At 43.3% G+C, this 24,622-nt stretch overlaps 1 protein-coding gene across 1 annotated transcript in view; it reads right to left on the minus strand.

Annotated features, from left to right (window-relative positions):
* slc8a4b (solute carrier family 8 member 4b) overlaps positions 1–24,622 on the minus strand; it is a 55,095-nt gene that overhangs the window by 16,025 nt on the left and 14,448 nt on the right. The window contains exons 3-4 of the mRNA XM_018737162.2: positions 16,868–18,260; positions 15,591–16,072 (exon numbers count right to left, since the gene is read on the minus strand). Of these exons, the coding sequence (XP_018592678.1) occupies positions 15,591–16,072; positions 16,868–18,205 (1,820 nt within the window). The 5' untranslated portion in view covers positions 18,206–18,260. The remainder of the gene's footprint in view (positions 1–15,590; positions 16,073–16,867; positions 18,261–24,622) is intronic.

Raw genomic sequence — 24,622 nt, forward strand, 5'->3', positions numbered from 1 at the left:
AGGAAGCTGCGTCATGTGGGGGGGCTCTGGGTTGCACTCATCCATACTCAGACTCAGACGGAAATAATCGCTTTGGTCCCATGGAGAACAGCCACCGCACATGAGAGAACACCTTGAAAAGGGAAAGAAAAGCACCACCCAAGAAAAGTCTCAAGTCTATAAAAGTATGTGGCACTGGCAGCATAACAAAATAAGCACTTAAAAAGTAAAAGGGACTACAAATGCTTAATACACATCTTAAGCACAAGAAACAAGTGGCTCCTGGACATCTGCAGGGAAAGGAATACACCATAGTTAAATTTCAGCTAGGGTATATTCCTTTCCTTGCAGATGTCAAAAATTTTGCTTGATTTAGCTAGGGAATATACTCTAGCTAAAACAAGCAAAATTTATGAAAGAAGGGAACAGATATTTTGTGCATATGATGATGTAACTGGATGATGATGCTGAATAAACATGCGAGAATTCTTGAGAGTTCGTCACATACAGATGCAAATGGAGAAATGCTGCACAGTAAATGTTTCTCAAGAAAGTCTTTCTCTATTGGCTTCACTTAGGTCAACATTTCAGTCAGGGTTGCTGCACCCTGAAAATGCTCATCATTTGGCATAACAACTCCTGACAAGGGGTTACAGAGAAAAGCAGATCTACTGAAAAAATACTCCCTTCCCACATGTAACGGTATCCTGAACAAAAAAACCACTACAACAACTTATAAAAGACATAGTATTTTCTCATACAACAAGCTTCTTCAGTATGGTGACTATTTTCCAGTGATGCAGTAATTGCAGGTCCACAACAGGTATGTTTTCCACTGCCTACATTTACATCTATTCATTTAGCTGGCGCATTTCTGTGTATGGGACAAGCGGTTCAGACAATGTATGTATGTATGTATTTCTCCAAAGCAACTTAACAACTACTTATCCATTTGTACAGCTGGATAATTTTACCGGAGCAATTTAGGGTAAGGACCTCATTTAAGGATACTACAGTTGGAAGTGGGATTCAAACCTAGAACCTTTGGGTTCAAAGGCAGCAGCTCTAATCACTACACTCCCAGCTGCCTAACATGTGGTTCAACTGTACATGTCCTGTTCCCTGTCACACTGACAGTCTCAAAACTGATTATATTAAACCTAACTCTCAACTAAAACATCAGATTCGATACAAACCTTTTCAAAATGGACTATAGAAACGTGTAATATTAGTTAAATTATTTGACTTGAATAAACAGTTTTATACAACAAAGACTCTTACACTATTGTAAACAAACTGTGTCTCTTGTGGTTTACATGCCTGAATTCAAAGGTGCCTCTGACTGTCCAAAAATGATTAATTCTCCTACACAAATCATTGTATCAATTTTAATAATCTGGTTAATAAATAACAATATTTAATATTTGTTACACACATTACAAAATTTGGTGTTATTATCGACACACATTTAAATATTACCTTTTTTTTGGTTTATTTTTATTTTTAGGCAACATATTCTTCATTTGGGAACCAATTACTTTTTTTTTTTACCCAGTAAGAAGCAATGTTAATTCAACCCTCTAATTATGGGAATTCGCATTACAGGGTAATGTCCATGGAAATGACCCCATAAAGCACAGGGATTGTATATTGCCAGATCTGTTCACAGGTAGTGAATATGAAATTAGACAGATATTGACCTGAAAAGGCCAAAAATAAGGAGAGCAGTTGGTAAGATTAAAGGAAGAATGCTGAATATCCATTAAAAAAAAACTTAGATGCAAAGCAGCAAAAGAGAATGTCAAATGAAGAAGAAACATTGCTGCACGTAAAAACTTTACAGGAACATAATCTAAGTTTACCTGTGTCTAAAAATCATCAGGTTTCTGTCTCCCAGCCTAAATAATACACAAAAAGATCTGCAAGCTTCCCAGCCAATAAAAACAAGGTTCTATAAATATTCCCAGTAGACTGGGGTAAAAATGTTTTATAGTGTTATGCAGCCCACACTGAATGGGAAAGCACCCAGCTAAAATCCTACATACCGTATTTCCAAAATACACAGCAAAAACAGAATAAGGCACGAACAAGAAAAGCTGAATTAGAACAATTCTCATTTACATCTGTAAAATTCTATGACATTTAACCATGGCAGGAGAGTACTGATGGATCAGCCTCCTATAGTTTGGACAAAGCAATCATATAGTGACAACAAGCACAGTAACAGTATCAACCTATAGCTTATACCCTATAATCAGGCATTCATTGTTGCATTTATGCTCATCTTTGGCAATGTTACTGCCACACATTTCATGTTTACCAGTAAAGCACGTTCACTTAGTAATTCAATGTGAAAGACAATGAAAAATAAAGGGAACAGGAGTCGAGCACTTTCCCCAAAAGCAGCACTAAGTTGCATGGCGTCCCTGGCCAAGCCGGGCTCCAGCACTTTGGAAAGGCCAGCCCTCGCGGGGGAAGCTTGTGCGACAGCGATAGCTCAGAACCCCACCAAGTGACTCGGCCCGAGGGACAGGAAGCAAGCGTCTCATGAAAGACACGTCACTGTTCACTTCACACACTTTGCCGCTTCCTCTTCTAAATGTTATTACTTTGCATACAATCACCTTCCTAATTATCATTCACTTTGTTTTGATTATAAAAGTCACTGTTAGGTGTGCCAATTTCATGCCGAACTGATGCATTTACATAATGGCAAGTGCTTTAAAAGAGCAACAAAAAACAAATAAGATGAACAAATAAATAAAAATCAGATAAACTGCACAAAGGGATGTAAGCTAATAAGTGCATAAAGCGCAGAGTCCTCCAGAACACTGCAGGACCCTTAGACCATATGAACGCGGTAAGAAGTTAAATACTGTATTATCAACAGCGAGATCCGTGAACACAGCCTGGCCATTGAGCTACATTCAGGTGAGGCTGGACAGGGAAAATGACTTATGCAGTCCAATGGGTCAGGACAGCGCAGTGCTTCCCAGCTGGTTCTGTGAAATAGAAGAACATAAGGGTGAAAAACAGTGCCAAATAGAGTACAGTGGGGTAAAGCAGTTTTTCCTTGGGAACTATGCTGCACTGTGTAGTTAAATATGCAGCCACCTACTGTGGCCTGGGGGTTGATGTGACTCTAGCTGAGTTCCACATTCAGAAGAAAAACAAAGTCAGTGGCCTAAGGAAAGAGATGAAGGGCCTGGAGGGGATCACCACAGCAAAGGGTAGGGCTGGGTGGAGCAGGGGACAAGAGCACACATCCACAGGACAGCCTTACACATATCCACACACCCACAGAGGAATCTGGAAACCCACCTACACACAGACACATCCAGAAATATAAAACCTTAAAAATAATGTTTGGGCAGCTTTCAGAAATAAGACTCCGAGCGCCCGCCAACTAGTGACTTCCTGACCCTGAGGTAAAACATGACCGTGACGGGAAAAATGAAGATGTAAAACAACAAAAACTGATTATAATATCCAAAGACTTTTTGTCAGTAGCTAGTCTAGTCTCCTCACTTTGAGGTAGGAATGTGAGGAAGAAATAATTAAAAACTGATAGGATGAAAAAATGAATTAAAAAATGAAAACCTTGAAAATATAGAGTGGCTTAAACATCCAAATCCAGACAATCAATGTCCAGTCTATGTAACTGTCCAAACCTAACCAATCCGTTTCCCTTTGACACAACCATGTCTCCTTGAGACACGTCCCCAGATGTTTCCGGGGTGAATAGTAAATTGTTGATTACCTCCATTTGTATACATGGAGACCTGTGTGAAAACAGTGTGCGTGAAGGAATTTGCATAGACTTTAAAATGGTAAGGGCAGTTTGGACCATTATCAGAGATCAGTGATCTGCTTGCCACCATTAGCAATCTTGAACTAGTGGTATTTAAAGCCATTGCCTTCCTCAACACTGTCACTGCGGACACTACCTCAGGAAGCTGTTCCACTTCTGCCTGCATGATGGTTCCACGCACCAAAGGAAAAGAATCAAAAGCACAAACGTTTTCAGTTCTTGCTCCAGTGTGGTGGAATGACCACCCCCTCTCACTCAGAACTGCTGAATCTCCCTCTACATTTAAGAAGGATCTCAAAGCTCACGTCTCACCTGATCTCCTAAGTGCATGATAAACGTAGAAATGTTTAACACTTTTGTGATTCAAAATTGTTGAATAATGGAAAAACCTTTATGCAGCTACTAATATGATGTACATTGGTTCACACGGTGGACTGTGACAAATTGACTGTACTCTAGAATCACGTGTCTGCTTCCAAGTCTCTCTTTATGTTGATGCAATGCACTCATTGCATTGTTCTCTGAGATGTACGTCGCTTTGGAGAAAAGCATGTGCTAAATGAAAAAATGTAAATAAAGCTGTCATGAAACCCTTCAGTTACTAAAAAAGAAACGGCCATCTGGCAAATGCATTTCGAGTCAACAAGCGGAAGGGATTACAACCAACATACATCTCACACTCCATGGTGTATTTGTGAGGAACCCAGGTTCTGGAAGATAGACGGATAGAGGGCAGGAAGAAGTGAAAAACATTTTTGTTCAGCAAAAGCTAAACCAAAACAAGCTCCATGTGACTATGAAAAAGCTTCCAACAAGTTTTTGAATGAAAGGAGGAAGGACCACAGAACTATGAATGAAGAACAAACAGCTGGAAAACACAGGCTCCCACTGCTGCTCCAAGCTTGGACACAGGATTCACACAGCATCAAGGCATCAAGTGGCCACCTGTTCAACCCTGGTCCAACATATACGGTGACTCACACTGTGTTTCTGCAAGCTGGTGTGTCTGAAAGTGTGGCCAAAATCAATACACACTAAACGCTTGGAGCAAAAAAAGAAAAAAATTACCAATAAAAGGACAGCGGTCTTCACTCATAAGCAACCTGAACTCAGCACAGTTCAATATCGCCATCATTTAATTGACAGCACTTGCAGCAGCTTGTAACCCCAAGCTTCAGGACCCACGGCGCTCGTATTAAGTTCCTCTACTGCACAGATGTGCGGCTCCTGTTATCCCTCTGGAGCACAACCCTGACAGTTAACTTGAACAAGAGAGCAATTACGGCATCAGGTAGCTATCCACGCAGGGCAAATGGCGACCAATTTTCTTGGGAAAATGACATTAGAATACTGCTCTAGTTTGTACCTGGGTCAGGCAGTGCGATGGGGAGCTTGAGGCAACAAAGAGTAATAATTTGAAGTGGTGAGTGCTCATCCTGTGTAAAAATCATATCCATAGTAAAAATCACTTGCTGGGTCCATGGGCCAAATTCTGTTGCTTCCACACATGTTCCTCTCCCTTACAAGTCTTTCCAAAAGCACCTTAAAGGGACACTTGAACCAGGACACACAGCTACCTGTTCTGAGGCTCTGTGAGCCCCACAATGACCAACAAAAGGACAATTAGTTGACAATTAGGACAAAAATGACAATTAGCAGTCAGAAAACCAAAAGCTGCATGTTAGAGGCAGCTGGTAGTATAGCGGTAACAGCTGCTACCTTTGGCTCTGAAAGGTTGTAGGTTTACATCTTACCTTTCACTACAGTACACATGAGCAAGGTACTAACCCTAAAAATTGCCTAGCTGTGTAAATAATTGCTGTTTTGCAGAAAAGTGTTAGCTAAGTAAAAACTCTACACAGGACAGATGTTTTGGTTCAAGAAGGCATTAAATGAGCAGATCACTTAGCAAAAAGACAAAATCTAACTAGCTATGTTTTCCAGACAAGCTAAATAACTAACAAGGAAATACACAAAAAAATTGTGTGTTCTGGAACAGATAGGTTTTCTTATCATACTACAATTACCAAATTAAAGCTAGAAAAATAAACACAAATTAAATCTCCTTTCAAAGAACTCTGAAAGTCCCAAGCCATCATTTAAACTAGAGAAATAATATTTGTTGTTTCTGCTTCATGGTTCATATTAGCTTCTAGGTATAGTTGCTCTGTTTTGTGAACACTGAAGTTTTCATTTCTTTTGTCTTTGCAGGTTGTAAAGATTTAATAATTAGTCATAAGGAAGGCACTATACAGCAGGACTTAAAATTTTTAAGGCAAGACAAATTTACAGTCCATTACTATCCAGGACACACACAGAGCAAACTAGAGTGCATTCAGGATTTACCCCCAACTGAGTTTACACACTGCACTAGAACACAGCATGAACACTGACAAAAAACAGCAAAAACACTTTGACTTTGACTGAGAGGAGAGACTCAGAATGCACAGCCAGGCCAATGCAATCTCAATATCCAGAGGAGCTGGTAGCATAGTAGTTAGACATCTTCCCTTTTAGTCCAGAATTTGCAGGTTCAAATCCCACCTCCAGCTGTAATCCCATTAAAAAAGTAGGCCTACTTATGTTATATTGCTCCAGTAACCCTCATATACTAAAGACACTAATACTTCAGTTTTGTATTTATATGCTTATAGCTAATAATTTATCATTATTTTAAAAACTGCTCAATAAAGATGCTCAGTAAAGCCATACTTACAGTGGTCTCAATATTTTTATAATTATTTTAAACAGATTTGTAAAAATAATTGTTCTTTTCCACTGCAATGATGAAGTAGGAAGTAGGGCGAGTGATACACGCTTCGGCCAGACGACAGCTATTAATCAGAAATAAGTGCCTTTCTCAAGCCACAGAAACCTGCCAGGCGTGCTGAGATACCCTGGGACAACCCACATCTTTCCCTCCCCAGGGGAAAAATGCCAATGATCGTAGAAGAGAGCTGCTGACCTGAGTCCAACTCCAGGGTGAATACAGGTTGGATAGCATGGGGCCCGAGATGTGGACCTGCACATGTTCAAATCCCAGCAAGGTTACTGTTCATTTACATTTATTCATTTAGCAGACGTGTATCTCCAAAGCAAAGTACATGCAGTGCATTATATCAGCAGAAAAAGAGACTTCGATACAGACGTGTGATTCTAAAGTATAGTTACTGTAATTTGTTACTTTCCACCATATGAACCAATGTACATCACATGAGTAGCTGTATAAAGGTTTATCCAAAAAATCAACAATTCCTAATAACATTCCTATGTTTTTATTAAACATTTACATTACACGAGTAGCTGTCTGAAAGTTTATCCATTATTCAACAGTTATGATCTCAAAGTTATAGAGCATGAACATTTACACATCACGTAAACTTAAGTGATCATGGAAGAAGTGAGTCCGGAAGAGGTGAGTTTTAAGACCCTTTTTAAATGTAGACAGAGATTCAGCAGTTCGGAGTGAGAGGGGGAGGTCGTTCCACCACATCCAATGTACAAATCTCCACTTGTTCATCAAGGCAAGTTCCTGCTAACATGATGGGGCACTGCTGTTGATCCCCGTCTCCATGTCGTCCTCCGTCAAAGTACAAAGTAAATGCATGCATAATGTGTTTTTTTAACTGTGACACAGATTTATACGCTTTCTGCTGAGAGATAACTGACAAGGAGTAAAAATGAGAAAGAAGAAAATTCAAAAGCAACTTGTAAAATTTCTCTAACAATCACAGTAACCAAGCTTTAACCAAGCAGTGCAAGGAGCAAAAGGAGAACAATGCTCTGTGCTATTAATGTAGCATGTTATTAAATTCACACACCATGTTATTAATGTGAATCCACTGAGTGTTGTTTTTGCTATTTATTACTGTTTGTGCTGACTGGATTGAATTTTTGCCACAAGTGCCAAGTACATTGTGGATAAATTTGTGCACTAAATGAATAAAAAGTGAATTGGAGAAGATTTCGCAAAAACAATTTGGCTTTTGTTAACAGGCTTTTTGTAACAGACTACCAGGCAGCACCTTCTGGGCTGTTTCACTGAGAGGAAGTAAGAAACCTGTGAAAGATGCGCCAAAGCGATAGAGCCCAAGGCACTGACAAGCCAAGAGCTCCTACAAGAGCCCTGCAGCTGTCAGTAGCACTACACAAACCAGTCCCGCAGAGCCACAGAGCTAAAGCACCATTGTAAAACAAACCGACTGGGCTTATTTCCAGCGTGCGGACAGGCTAAGCTAAACAGGCTTGATCACGATCGCATCCTGAAAGGGGACGCAGTGTCTGCTAGGATACTCTTTGGTGACAAACAGAAGGCAAAGCAGTGACTCGGGGAGCCGAACAAGGGCACCGACCCCAACGCAGGCTACTGGTCACAGTCACTGTACCCTGCGCTCACTGAGGAATGAACATCCCAAAAACTGATTCCCCAAACTGTTTTTCCTCCTCCTCTATTAGGGTCTAACACATTTTCCCACAAATTGCAATTCCTTTGAACAGGACTACTACTGTATTAGTTCATAATATACTGCTTTTAATATACATATGTTCTACATCTCTGAGTGAAAATGTGACTATATATTTTTAATGATAAAAGATTAGCGTACAAAAAATGATAGAGATTATTACTCATAAAGTAACTGAGTCACATTATTTCATGTAATGTGGGCTATTATATTAGTGTTGGAAAAAAGATTACGCTTATGCCAACGTACTGTAAATGAATCTCACTGAAGGGTCAATATCTCAAAGCTTTGGGAATGTATTTTTAGAACGTGCACATGCTAATGAAGAATTTTAAATGAGCAGAGATTGCTCTCCGTCACACATACACTGACACGGCTGATCCTTGAAACTGCTCATTAAAACCACACTTACACTGGCCTCTAATGCATTTATACTCATTTCTTCCGAATATTTTTCCCTCCGAACCTCTGAGCAAGGCTCCGCACACATCCAGCCGCCCTGCCAATCGTATAATAGGGGATGATAATGAAGTACAAACTCACATTCGATATCCTCAGGAGAAGCAGATGAAGGAGTCAGGGAGGAAGACGTCACGCTTGTCTACACCCCCCCCCACCCGTCCTCATTCTGTGTTTGCAAAGTGTATCATCTCCATGGCTTGAACAACCCCATCACACTGCTGTCAGAGCCACAAAGACCATCAGAGCCACAGTCTTAATTGGAATTAAAGGCGGAAGATGGAGATACGAGAGAAGAGAAAGGAGGAAGGAGTGGAGGGAGAGGAAGCAGCAGAGAGAGCAGGGAGAGGCTGAGGAAACATCTTATTTGGGCACAGAGCAACCAGTTATGCCATCAAAATATCAACCAGCAGGACAAAGCACTGATTTGAGCTTATTCTCAAACACACACATACACACACACTCACTCACACACACCTACTGTTCCATCCTCATACTACCAAAGCAATTGGACAATGTTAAAGCATTTTTCACACAACTCAAGAGACTGTGCTAACACGGCTCCCTCCAAGGTCTTCTCCTCCCTGGAAAACATCGAAATCACTAATTCCTGCTGCTGTTGGATACACAGTTTCACTGCTTAATTGACCGTGGAAGCGGCATTTTTCTGCAGCAGAGCTGTGAAACGTCCCAAAGCCCAGTATATGGCTATGGTGAATAACCTGCCACCACAATTTACACAGTAAGCCTTTGTGTAGCACCACAAGAACAGTGGGTTTCAAACTTCCCCAGTGGACACCTGGGTAAAAAACACTACATTTTAAACACTTCAATGAAATCATATCATGCAGAAAAAACTAGCTAAAAATGACAATTGGGTCCAGGGAGAGTCAGGTTATTCAAAACAAAACATTTATTTATTCAGGAGAAATACAAAAGACACACACACACACACATTTTCAGAACCGCTTGTCCCATACAGGGTCGCAGGGAACCGGAGCCTACCCCATAACACAGGGCGTAAGGCCAGAGGAGGAGGGGACACACCCAGGACAGGACGCCAGTCCATCACAGGGCACCCTAAGCAGGACTTGAACCCCAGACCCACCAGAGAGCAGGACTGTGGTCCAACCCACTGCGCCACTGCACCCCCCTACAATACACACACACACACATTTTCGGAACCGCTTGTCCCATATGGGGTCGCGGGGAACCAGAGCCTACCCGGTAACACAAGGCACAAGGCCGGAGGGGGAGGGGACACACCCAGGACGGGACGCCAGTCTACCGCAAGGCACCCCAAGCAGGACTCGAACCCCAGACCCACCAGAGAGCAGGACCAGGTCTAACCCACTGCGCCACCGCGCCCCCCCCCACAATACAAAAGGCATTCATTTATTAATAATCTACGATGAACCTCTTGTTATGATTCTTGCATATTTATAATATGTTTCCAATCCTCCTCTAGGAGGCACCTGGAATGTGTATGATGTCTCTTCCCCAAGTTCCAGAGAAAATGTTAAACTGTGGTACCTGTACTGCACATCAGTTTTAAACCAGTCTGATACACACACACACACACACACACACACACACACACACACACACATGCACCCATACAGTGTTCACCCTCTCATTCATTTATTCCATTACGCCTTTTTTTTGCTCTAGTTGTGCAAGCATCTGTGAAATTACACCCCCTCCCTTCCACACCTACACACAATTACCCTCTCTCACATGCTCTTGACAGAGTGGGGTCCAGAGACCTGCGGAACAGGAGGGCGAAGGTTTATTTTAACCATAGTAAGACCTAGAAAGGCAGGGAAGCAGAGGTTGGGCTGGGGATTCGCGTCTCCATAGCCCAGCAAGCCACTAACTGTTCAACATCACAGATCCTTAAGTAGCCCACTTCAAATGTTCTCCTTATCCATGCTAACCCAGGTCTCCTCACTTTGAGAGTCTGGGCAATGTGCTTCCCAGCTTTGGGACAGACACCAGCACCATATAACCACTAAAGTGATGGTCACAGTTCTGAGAGCACGTACCTGTGGAACGTGTATACTGTATGTCATGGCTTGCAGCGTAGGAGAATGTGGAAACAAAAGCTGGTTCTCCAGTGACCAACAAGACCAACATGGAGCAAACAAGAACTGTGTGGGGCATTAAAACAACAGAAAGTGGTGTGAACGCACAAGCACCTTATCCCAGCATTCCACTGTAACAGAAGAACCGCTTTAGGGGCTACCAGTAAAGGCACAACTTCCAAACATGACACAGACACCTAATCTGTCAAGTCAGAGACAGACACGAGGACACTGACAAGCTCACAGACTCAGACAGTAGAGAATGCAGCCTAGTTGTCTGCTACAGGGTACAGCCATACCCATGTGGATGGGAAATCTGACAGGGCTCGCTGGAGTTGCATTTGATGCTGTGCATGTCACCGTGCTGCCAGAGCTCTTTTCGGTGCCCATGCCAAGACAGAGAGCAGAAAAACAAGGGAACAGGGGACTGCAAGAGGTGCTGCGAGACAGACAGCGGATGCAAGAGGAAACAGACGGATGCTACCATCCTTGACTCCTCATTTCTGAAGGAAAAATAAATCTAATAAAAAAATACATTAGGTGTACAATTTCCATCTCGGAGTGAAATAACAGTGTTTTGTCTTCATTTGAGATGTCAGATGACTGCCACTTTTTGTGAGTTACGGCACGCCTGACAGTAAACAAACAGTGTGTTTGCACGGGTGTTTGCTGTGTGTAGGGATGCTAGATAAAAAGAGTTTTATGCTGGGTTCAGTTGTATGCACGGGTTCTTGTGTGCTTGCATGTGATTTTATGTGAACGTACAGCTTACAGTGTAACGTTCCTGGAGAAATGCGCTAAATGTCAAAGCCATTAATGACAACCATGAGCTCACGATGCACGAGCCCCCTGACCCTCTACACACCTGTTCTCAGTGAAAAATGTGAAAGCGACATACAGAATGTTCTCTTTCTAAGCCCATCTCCCTTCTGTCACCATCCCCCCCCCCCCCCAACAAAACCATAGTCAAAAAAAGACGCTGTCAGTTCAGCCTCAATGCCCAGTCAATCCTCAGAGAGACCCGAGGGCTTTCAGCTCTTTCCAATCTCACCCCTCAAACTCAGTTTCACCTCAGCGATTTGATCTACCTGGTCCATGCATTCATGGTACATGGTGGAGATGGACAGCCGCACACAGACAGAAGAGGGAAAGGGGATAGGTTTGGAGAAGAGGAGGGTAAAGGCATGGATACAGGAGCAGTGGATGGTAAACTGAACCCAGTGTGAGTACAGTGCTCAACTGTTCACCATGGTACATGACACAGCAACCTACTTTTCCTCATTGTGTATTCTGCCATATACATAACTACCTATAAATCTATATAAATCCAAATTTCCCAAGGACAGTGATGGAAACAGAATGCACAAAACTTTAATAGTCAGTACCAGTGAAGTCTTTTGTAGAAACAGATAGAGAGGTGAATACAAGGAGAGAGGGGAGGTCTAGAAGTGACACATGACCAGAGTGAGCAGGAGCTAGGAGAGAGAAGCAGCGATACTGCTGTGAAGTAAGACTGCAGGAGGACACAATAAATGAGTCCACGAGTGGGAGTGGATGGAAGAGGAGGAAGACAGCGTGGAGCTCGGGACAGTGATCCCCAGCCATTGTCTCTATTACATCCCAAAGGCGGCATCGATCTGGCCAAGCAGAGGCTGCACACTGCTGGTGCGCATGAGCCCTGCTGTCAGTCGGCAGCTCGCCCAGGGACAGCCACCCCCACCATCCTGCTCTCTAGTTTACATTTTACATTCTTATCAGTTTACCCAAAGGGAGACACAAACAAACACACACAGGAAGGTGTCTGCAAACTGCACAGTGACCATCTGTGAACTGGTAAAAAATGGTAATATTTGGATTTTACTTCTCAAAGGAATCTTCAACTTGTGACCAGCAGCTGATTTTACAGCACTGCAAAGGGTATTTCAAGGTACAAAAGGTTTCTGTTAAAAAGGGTACATAAATGTGAACATATGGGCAGCACAAGGATGCAGCATGTATCACTGGCACCATACAGCACCTCGGTTGTGTATTCCAAGATGGGTTTGAATCTGGCTCAGCCTTTGTGTAGTTTTCATATTGTCCCCTTGATTCTCCTCCAGGTGCTCTGGTTTCCTCACAGAGTCCAAAGACAAGTTTTTTTCAGGTTCTAAATTTGAATAACTAGCACTGAAAGTGATTTCAGAGAAAGCTGCAAGCCAAACAATAGTTAATAAGCATTTTACATTGTTTTGGAGAAAGGCGTCTGCTAAATGAAAAAAAAAAAATATATATATATTCCTCACAGGAGGGGGATGTGGTGGCACAGTGGGTTGGCCTGGCTCCTGCTCTCCGGTAGGTCTGGGGTTCAAGTCCTGCTTGGGGTGCCTTGCGACAGACTGGCATCCCATCCTGGGTGTGTCCCCTCCCCTTCCAGCCTTATGCCCTATGTCGCCGGGTTAGGCTCTGGTTCCGGCCCCCCGTAACCCCATATGGGACAAGCGGTTCAGATAGTGTGTGTGTGTGTGTGTGTGTGTGTGTGTGTATATTCCTCACAGCTTTGGCTCCTGTTCCACAACAGAATGCTCCCCTCTGATGTTTTCATTCCTTAGCCTAGATTCACTCACAAGGTTACTTCACACAGCCCTTTTATTACACATCTTGTGGTGTAACATGGTCTGCTAATTGCTTACTGACTCTTGAAGGCACTACAGTGGGTGCTCACTTATTGATATGGCTTAGCTGCTATGCCTATTGGTTTAATCCTTGCTTGAAAAAAGGAACTATAAAATCCCTCTCGTTAAAACTCCCAAAAGACACACTTGGTCTATGCAGCACAAAACACTCTTGTACCAGAAGGATATTGGCTTTAGTTCTTATTCAGTGTCTTATTGTATAAATGTCCAGCGGGTGGAACGAGAGACACATGACGTTTAAGCGTTGTGCGAGTGCCATCACACAGAAGGCACACGGGTGAGCCTAGAGAACTATAAATAATAGTATCTGTGGCAAAAGATGTCAGAGCAGCTCTTCATCAGCTGTTCGCTTTGAGGAAGAAAAGGCCAGTGTTGAGCTCATTCAGCGGGGAGGCTCGTGTCAGTCGCTCGGGTCCCCTGACACCATGGACTAACGTCACGCAGCTTCGAGGAGTCCAGAAGCGTTCTCAGTGAGGTGCTGGTACAAGGGGACAATTGAGCACACGCATTGCTATATCTCAGACAAATGCAAGACACATATTTGCAATCCCCCCACTGCTTCTGTCACCCCTTACACATATACAGCCATGCAGCAGACTCAAACCCCCTCCCCTGTGTCTGCTCCTCTCACAGTGATGCTACACTCCTCCCCTTCCTGAGCATTCACAGAACAGCCCTTCTATGGCTCTAGGTAACTCAGGGCATCTTCATTCTGACACCATTCCGATCCTCCTGATCCTTCAAGGGTGCATTTCTAATACAAGAATGAGTTTCCCTCATTTATTCATTGACACTGTCTGGGCGGTGTTAATGCACACTCCCTGAACAAAGAACGCTGAGTCCAAAACGTACAAACATAATTAGGATTCAAAGGTTGTTTGCAATTCTGTTTGTCTGTAAATCCAACCGCTACGTCACAAATAAGAAAAGCTTAATAATACAGAGAACGCACGATTAATTGACAAGCTAAATTAAAAACCTCAGATAAAGTTGTAATTAATTAAACATTCACTGTAAGAGCTAGGGGGGTGCGGTGGCGCAGTGGTTTTGACTGGGTCCTGCTCTCTGGTGGGTCTGGGGTTCAAGTCTTGCTTGGGGTGCCTTGCAATGGACTGGTGTCCTGTCCTGGGTGTGTCCCTTCCCCCTTTAGCCTTATACCCTGTGTTGCTGGGTTAGGCTCTGGCTTGCTGCAACCCTGCTTGGGACAAATGGTTTCAGACTGTGTATGCTGTAAGACCTTTATTTGTTCACTCTATTTTCACAAACTGCCTTCTTATGCAGGGTTGGTGTGTTCCACACCCCATCCTGGAAACACAGGGCAAGAGATAGCAAACAACATGGATGGGATGCCATTCTATCACAGGGCTTTTATTTGAGTATCTTTTACTAACATGAAACAAAATGTGCAATGTTCATGAGCATCTGACCCCCTTTAATTTGAATTATTTTCCATTCAGTCAATAAAAGTTTAATAATAGTGGCATACCTTGATTTTTTCACAGGGAAGTTCCTATAAAAGTCTCAGATAAATCAATAAAAATATGCTGCAAGACTTTTAACGTTTCTATTAACCTATAAATAACCTCTAAATTTCTAAATAACCTATAAATGTTCTTCATCTTGTTATTGATCATTGACACTCAAACACCAGACATCAGCTGTAAATTCTGTGGAATCGAGTTGAATTAAGGCAATCTCACACTCCTCCTTTGTGCGCATTTCCGTTCAATGGCGGGACGCAGAAATGTGAATTGTAATGCAACAAACAAGAAATAAACAAACAGGAAAATGTTTGTATTGCTGAAAATCTACAACCTGAACATTGGACCCGCTGTACTGGTCTCATTTCCAGCTCTGCATCTGGTTGAACCAGCCAGCAATGGAACTAAGAACTCATCTCACTGCCAGATATTAAGCTAACCAAACACTGACAATTCAAGACACCAGAAGCATTAAGTAACAGCCTGTATGCCAGCAGGGAACTTACTTAAATGTAAGCGGAAGGAGGTTACACTCTGCTACAAAATAAATAAGTGATACTGTTCTTTCTTTTCACGTCACACATATAGAATCAGCAGCAGTGACATGCAGTGACATTGGCAGGCAAAGCAGCACCACTCACATGGTCTCGTCATTGAGGAACTCCAGCTTCCCAGACACCTCCTCGTAGTCCTCGCCCCCCTTGGCTGTGCCGTCCAGTGTACGGTATGGAACTGCCACCACACCGCGTGCTCCTGATGTTCGCTGTACCTTCACCTGCATGGTGCCCACGCTCTCACTCACGCGTGTCGATGCACTCTCGAACGTGAAGATCCCTGCGTGGTCGTCGTCATAGATGGTGACCGTGGCAGTGTGGGCCTCTCCCAGCGCTGCCTTGGGAGATGGCAGAGAGGCAGGTTCCAGGGCACTGTGCTCTCCCCAGCTGACTACACGAGGGTTGCTAAGGTGCACGAAGAAGTATTCATCCTCCTCAAAGATGTCATCATCTATGATGCCCACCGTCAGCTCCTTGAGTGTTTCGCCAGGCTTGAAGACAAGAGTGCCCTCGGCAAACTCATAGTCTGAGCCAGCATTGGCTGTGCCATCCTCGGTCCGATAGTCCACCTGACCCACAAAGAGAACAGGAAAGGATCAGAAGAGCAGCACAGTCATCCAAGAGCCTGCTTTAAGTGCTTAGAGACCTATAAATACTGCCTGGATCCAATGAAGCAAACCATTAAAAAGCCGAGAAAATTAAAGTGTCTGAAACGTCTGCCAACTTCACTTCACATTACAGCGTGGTCGCTAAAGGTATTCGTTTCCTTTTTGTTATAACCCTTTCAATTATTTAGCACAGAATTTTCATGGGATGTATACCGTAATGTTATTAATCATTTACACGCTCCAGGAGCATTACTGGTGTTCCCCCAAACATCAAACTATAATGAGCTCCATCCCAGATGGACGATGATGCCGGCATGTTGGACACTGCAGACACATCTGTTGTTGCTAAGCAGCACATCAACAGAACTGGATGGTATATGAAAGTGCAGACATGGTATCCCCAGGGAAATGGGAGATGCAAACTTTCTGTTTAATGACTGATTGGTCTTAATAGCTGTTCATTAGCACTTTATCAAAAGCTTGGATTATAATCATGTACTAAATAACATTAACATAACCGTCAAGTGTCACACAGCATATCATTTAATATAAAGACAATAAACACCACTGATATTCTGAATGGTTAGTTTTTCACTCGGTGAAAAAAATATAGGCATTGTTTAAAATGGCATTGAGCTTGTATGAAATGAAAGATAACATAAAATCTACATTGCTTTGTTAGCAATTCTGAACCTGTCCAATTTCCCTGCTCTGCCCACCTGAGTCTGTCACTTTTCCATGACCTCCCACACTCACCTTGACCGTGCAGCTGCTGTCGCCCCCATGCCGGGCAACAGCCAACTTCAGGGAGCCACAGTTTTCAAAGCACTGGTAGTGTGAGGGCTCGAACTCGAGCCGTGTGGTGTGGGGGTCATCTTCCTGGGCATTGGCTTCGTGACAGCTCACCACCTTGCGGGCCTGATCAGCCGCATGTTTCTTCAGGATGTTACCGGCACCAATCATCATGCGTGTGGCCTGGATACGATAGAAGGCACGGCTCTTCTGCTGCTGTACCAGCACCTGGTAGTTGGCCATCTCGATCAGCTGCTCCATGTCCTTCTCTGGGTACTTCTGCTTGAGCTCCTTCAGGGTACGTGCCATGTCACGCCGTGCCTCCTCCTCTTGGTCCCGCACCCCTGGCAATCCTCCTCCCACCTCCATACCCACCAGCATGCTGTCAAGTGCCTCCTTGTGGTGGGAGTTGGCCCCTTGCCCGTCCATCTCCATGTCCATCTTGGTGAAGATACCATCCCCTTCAGTCTCAATGATGATGCCCCTGCTTTTGTCAGCACGATAGCGCTTGTGGACATACTTGTAGAAGAGCAGGCGCCGGTCAGCAATCCAGGCTTGGACCACACATAATGGAAAGAAGAGGAAGGTGAGCACAGCCTCCCACACCTCCACCACACCTGGTGAGAAGACTGACAGGATGAGGTACAGCCATATATAGGCGAAGATACTCCAGGCTGCCGTGACAAAGAAGACACGCAGGTGCCTGATCTTGCGCGTCTCACCATCAGGGACCACGTAGACACAGATGGCAATAATAACAAACATGTTGAAGGCAGCACTGCCTACAATGGTGCTAGGCCCCAGATCGCCTGCATCAAACTTATGGCCGCACACCTCGATGACAGAGAGCAGGATCTCAGGTGCTGAGGACCCTAGTGCCATGAGGGTCAGATTGGAGACCGTCTCGTTCCATATGCGCACTGTTGCTGTAGTGGTCTCGCCATTGGGTTTCTTGATGGTGATCTCCTTTTCTTGTGACGTGATGACCTCGATGGAGGACATGAAGCGATCAGCGATGATGGACATGCCCAGGAACATGTAGATCAGTGCAACGAAGTAGACGATTGCACGAGCCACCTTGTCCCCCACTGAGGGATTCTGGGGATTCCACACGGGTAGAACCACCCCCTCAGAACATGCATCCCCACCTGAGCAATTGACAGTCACATTGCCAGAGGTAGGCTCATGGGAGTTGGCCCAGCAGGGGCTGGTCATTGCCAGAAGGACTAGAAGGAGAAATGTGGAGAGGCATGGACTGCTGGGGCTGAGAAGCGATCGGGGGTGTGGGGGCGGCATGATCATACAAGTGTGAACTTTCTTTCTTGCAATCCTCTGAGACCTTCCCCAACAGAGAAACCTGAGGATCAAAAGGATACACAAAGCAAGTATTCATACATTTATGTCTGTAAATCAGACATTAACGTGACTCAATCATGGCAATAAATAATTGCACAACTCCTAAAGAAAGTTCAGTTCATCCATTTTAAGTGAAAATGTCTCTCATAGTCATTTACTGCATGCCCCAATGATTCGATCTGTATATTCAATCTGTGTTGGTGTATTTTAACACTTTTTCTCATTCTTTCATATGTCTAACTGCCTCCTGTTGCCATACACCACTACTGCAATTTTCATTGACATCTTTCCATTTCTCCCTCTTCTTGTCTCTCTGTCACTCCCGGAGACACAAGCACACATGCAGAAGCCAACAGGCACTCCATGCTTTACAGACCAGCATCATTTCTTATCTGGGGACACCTTCCATTCCCACTCCTTCCCTAAACAACAGATTTCAAATGCTTCTGTCACCACAGAAAATTTACCGCCCTCTGCATCTGTGTGTTTGTGTGTACAGACCTGAAGGGTGTCTAGCTGTGTTTCCTTTACACATACCCTCCCTGTGGGCTGTGACACATTGACTCTAGCTCTTCTGACACATACACACACACGTAGACGGGGCAGACCTGACTGCATTCAAAAATCAAACACACTCTAGAACCGTATCGTCAGCAATGAAAAGACTTCTGTCCTTTCATTTCTCCATGCACAAAAATATGTATGTATGTATGTCCTCGAGCAGCACTTAGTCAGACATTAATCTGAGTTTAACAGCATCAGTTTAACACAATTACTTTTTGGATGTTAATATCTTAATGTACCAGTTCAGTTCATGGATATCTTAATAGTTGAATACAACTTGAGTGCAAGTTGTCCTCAAGCTGTACTAGTATTAGAAACTGCTATAAATCACAAATAGTCAGCTGATGTATTTGTTAGATTAGAACAACAGAAAATGTCTTCAGATGCTTCAAGCAACAATCTTTTGTCCCATGAGTCAATGTGCACACAGCTTACACAAAATCATAAAATTGTTTGATTTACCTCAAATTCCTCTTTCACTTATGTACAGAGATATATTCAAAGCAGTCTCAATGAATGTACTTAAAGTTGTGATTTACTATGTGATCACCAAAACCTTTCATACATTCACCTTTTGTTCTTAATAAAAATTCCCCTGCCTTTCTAGTATATCAAATATAGTGTGTCTAAGTCACCCAATTGGCACAGAATGCTCCACGGCAGCAGCTGCTCATCAGTGTCGCTCTCAGGATCCGTGATGTGTTGCGTCTGAAAAAGACTCATGGCCGCAGTGACTGATTCAGACTTCAGTTGGCAAAGACAGACGGGAAAATGGTTCAGGTAAGCCTGAGTGAGCCGTCAGGGGACTGACTGCATCTCCTGATTTTTATGGCATTTTATTGGCCGTATTGTTCAGTGCATAGTCTAATGCTCTTTCTGCCGAAATCCCAGACAGCAGACTGCTTTCCCTCCTTGTCTGAAAAGCCTGAACCAACGTGAATGACTCCCTGATTGCTACAGCACCACGTTTCATCTATATATAAAACCACAAACAGCAAAGTTGCAATGTTACTGGTGCATGCGATGGTGACAGCGAGCAGCTGAAGTTGCCTTCATCTCGGGAGCTGGCTGACATGTTTGTCGCGACGAAGACTGTTTCAGAAGAGCTCGCCAATGAGCCGCAGAGCTGCAGAGCCGCCGGGGGGGAGCACAGGCTCTGTCCACAGTGGTGTTGCCGGCATTACAGGGGTCAGGGCCGTGAAGGACAGGCTCCAGGTCTGGCTGCTTTGCAATAAGCTTCAAAAGGCAGAACGAAGAAGACTCATCACATGTAAAACCCAGCATGGAATTGACTTTTTGAACCGCAGTTCAGATGTTGTGAGTGGGATTGAAGAAATTTAGTGAATCCAGATTTGATAAGTAATTGGAGAGATTTGTTACAACAGAAGTCTACCTAATTTGAGCACTACAAGGCCCTATGCCATTACTACTGTAACACAACTCCCCTACATCCCTCCTGTACCTGTGTCCCACTCCTGATACTCACTTTTCTCTCTACTGCCACTCACTTCACTTCAGTGAATGCAAAACTGAAAAGTTACTGCAGGGTATGGACTTTGAACAAAGTGTTTCTCAAACACTGAGAGACTGCACACACACGAAGAATCTGTAAGGGATTAGGCGCAAAGGTATGTTCCTCTTATGGCAGTGCGGCACCATCTCATACACAAGTTCTTTTACAGTGTGGTGGTGTTTCTTGTGTGTGTGTGTGTGTGTGTGTGTGTGTGTGTGTGTGTGTGTGTGTGTGTGTGCGCGCATGTGTTTCTGTGGGAAAAGCATTAAGAAAACAGTATTTTCTGTTTTGCTACTGTAATTTTATTGATCCCAATCCTTATGTTTAAAATTTTTTTTAAAGAATTCACAGCACAGAGCACAGCAGTCAGTCAGTCAATATCTCCCAATTCCCTAGTGAGATCCAACAATGACCCGGACTCCTGACCCAGACTTCGTGGTTCAGAGGAACAGAGGAATACTGCATTCATGCTCACTCTTATTCAATACAAGAATCTCTCCGGGCTCCTTCACACAGCCAATACACAAAAATATTCAGGGCAAACACACACATACACAACTCTTCCATCTGTTCTCTCACACACTCGGTATACATGGGTGATCACGCATCAAACATACACATGCCCACCTGCTACACCATCTTTTCCCTTAGCTTCATCAACAAAGCATACTGAACATAGTGATGGGAAGAAAAAAACTGCTGTTATAATTGCATTCCTACCTAACAGCTGATACTTTTTTAAAAATGGCTTACAGTGTTAGTAAAAAAACAAGCATGAAGCATATCTTTGGACTTTTGGAGGAAACAAGAGCACCTACAGAAAGCAACGTACAAACTCAACACAGCCAGAATAGTGATCTGACCTACGTTCAAACATACAGCTCAAGCTAAATGAGGCACCACCGTGACATCCTCTAACAAACCACAGTGCTATATAATACATTATAGTTCTTAACATGGTATTTCCAAAATGTTGTTTATTACTGATATATTCAAATCCTGGAAAGTACAAGGGTAAAAAACCCATAAAGCAGACTAAACTCACATTTTTCCACTTGAACAGACCAGCCAGTCTTTAATCTGCTGATTGTCCCCAAGTTTGCAAACTGTGAATCCAAAGACATCCATTTTTTCACTTGGTTTCTTGTCCATTGTGGTAGGCTGTGGGCCAGAGAGTAATCCCATTTAGAGAGTGGAACTCTGATGGGAAACAGGAGGCCGAAAGGGAAGCTGGAATGGGCTGGATTAAAGCTGCACTTTTGGCCCAATCTCTAGTCGCCGTTTCCAAACCTTGTGCCAACATCCACTTCCACATAACTGTGAAGGGGACCTTTTCTGTATTCCTCAACAAAAGTTGCCATCAGTTACAAACAACTTTGACAAAAACTCCAGCTCTTTTTTCCCTGTCTCCACTTTATTTAGATGTGCATCAGTTTAACTACTAGACAACTCCTGAAAATCAGTGTGGAACTGTGGAAACTACTGTTCTAAAGAAGTTCAAAGCAAGACCATATAAATTTGATGTCCTTCAATTGGATGATGTGTAACTGGTAGAAAATTAAAGCCCCTGTCTCAGTTTCTTAAATGTGCAGTTCCATATTCTTCTATTGCACTTATCCATGAAAAATGATAATGCATTTTAACAGACATGCTAGAGGAACATTTGAAACTGCAGAAAAGACAATTCAGTCATAAACAGAGAAAGCCAAGTGAGGGGAACTGAGAGCACAAGCTGGCCAATAGGAGTTGAGACAGACAGGATGAGGCAGGGCCACAGTTTTTTTGCTCTCTGAAACTGTCCCCTGTAGGGCACTGAGCCTGCCCACAGTGTGCCCTAGCAGCCTTAATATTATGATAATACTCCATGTCCTCAATAGCGCTGAAACTTGATCGGCGGCACTGACACAGCTGATATAGCCTGTGTGATCGAGGCATTCTAGTTCACAGGCTAAACTGTGCGTGAAGACAGACACGAGAATTACCCACAGATGGAGACCGAGATTGACACAAAGATGGACAGGCACACATATTTGCACAATGACATCAAGATGGATATGCATATGGAATAAGAGGAGAGAGCTAGCTGCCTAGGGCCTTGTAAGTAAGGCTGTAAGTGATGTCCGGAAGCTTTGACAGTTGTGTAGGGGCTGGCACATGCACAGTAAATAAAAAGCCGCTCCTACTCACCCCTCAGCTCCACCTCCTTTTCATCAGCTCTATCTCCTGCAACTGCTACAGTGACAAATAACAGCAATTTTTAATAAAAGCACAGAGAAAATCCACCTGTCAGCAGGAGATTTAAGAGTGACATGGACGTCCCATTGTAAGGTGTAAGGAGAAACACGCAGAGTGGAGAAAGAGACGAAGGGAGCGAGAGAGCGAGAATTGAGTTTATACGAAATCCAGGCAACAATTTCTCTCTGGTCCAAGACACATGGAGTAAACATTAACAAATGAGCAGGGGAATTAAAATTCAGCAACTCACACCAGGCAGGATCTCACTCCAAAACACAGCCGTGGGATGAAGGGCTGCACAGGCTTAACCCAGTGATGTTATGGAGCCTGCACGAAGCTGCGCACGCTGACTGGAGGGATTTACATACAAACCACTGGCATGATGCTGGAGGCCACAGGATTTCATAAAGCACTGACCGCTTTCTCTTTTTAATCTTTTCATCTTTAATTTCAGAAGAGCTCTGCATTATCTGTAATGTGCATATAAAAGGACGATGTACAACAGGGGCCAGATGAAGGTGCCCAAAGAGCTGCTTCAAAGAAGGGAGCTGAGAGGATAAGAATAACTCTTTTTAGGGAAGTGCCGTGCTTTTCAGCCAATACCTATCTTTGAAAAATCTAAGGGAGGGTCAGGCTGCTGGAGTAGGAGCAGAAGCAGGAGAAGAGACTAATTGGGAGGGGGCTCCTGCTGAAACCAATGTATCTGCTACAAAACTAACTCTTGTAACTAAAATCATCTAAGTTCTGTCACAATATACATGCACGCCTCTGTTGAGAACCCATGAACCCACTCTACACTGTAGCACAGTGGAACTGCAATAGCATGCAGGCTTTTGAAGAGATTAGAATAGATCTCTCCCATACAGCAATCTCTTCTTCCCACCATCACAGGAAATGTGGGCTACTTCCCTAGAAATTACTAAGCGTCTGATATATTTTAATTTCTCAGTATTACATGAGGTTCATGGAAAAAGCTTTTTGTATTTGACTGAAAACAACAGCAAATCCCGGGATCTCAGGGTTGCTTTTATCATACTGATATCTGCTGGACACACTGCCATATGTAATTCTGGGTAATGAACAACATAGACATTAAAGACAAAAACCAGTAGCCCGAAGGTTGTCTGGTAAAGTCCCAGAAAGGGAATTACTTTACTACCCTTCAACATGTTGTATTTCAAAGTAACTCACACAAAGCAATCCTGGAAGTGTGAATCTTCAGCAATGCACTTGGCCATCCCAGGGGCCACAGAAGGTCATCATTCTGACACAAGCCTGTATTTGTGACTCTGCCTTCTATTGCACCTCCTGCCTTTCATTTAGTTCAGTTTGCTCTGTGGATCCAAACAACAAGAGACGTGTGCCCTGGCTAAAAAAGGAAATAATTTCCAAGAGTATTTATTTAGCCTGTCAGCCATAAACACCACATTTTTTACTAATCTAAATTGAAGAACACTTGAAGTATAAGTATCTTATATCTTAGCTCTTTTATAAGTACTGTGCAATACAATAACATAACTGAAATGATGTGTTCCAGTCAATAGTTGATGTTGTACTGAGATACAGCGAGAGCATGTCAAAGGTCAAACAGCCAGCTGACCCAGCATTACTTTATTTGATTAATTGTTTAGCATATGCAAGCTATTATGAAAATATGAACTTACAAAAGTTTAAAGTACAATAAAATGATTGCTAAAATTAAAAAATAAAATAATTACTCAAATTGTAATCAAATGCAAGAGTAGATAACAATTACTGGTAATGAAAATTTTATGACACACTTAAAGTGGAATAAAAGGGAACTACTGTACTATCCTTCAACAAGTTGTATTTTAACATAACGCAAACCAAGCAGTCCAGGAAGCGTGACTCTTTAGTAGTGCATTTGGCTATCCCAAGAGGGCCTAACCCTAACCCTATCCCTAAGCCTAACCCTAACCTAACCCTAACCCTAAACAATAACTGAAGGCTAACTCAGCACCGTGTCATGTGTCACAAGTTTCAGCTGTGTCATCTTCTCATCTACGTATGAGAATGCTGCCTTGAGGATG

This window comes from Scleropages formosus, chromosome 13, assembly GCF_900964775.1.
Source record: "Scleropages formosus chromosome 13, fSclFor1.1, whole genome shotgun sequence".
NCBI lineage: Eukaryota > Metazoa > Chordata > Actinopteri > Osteoglossiformes > Osteoglossidae > Scleropages > Scleropages formosus.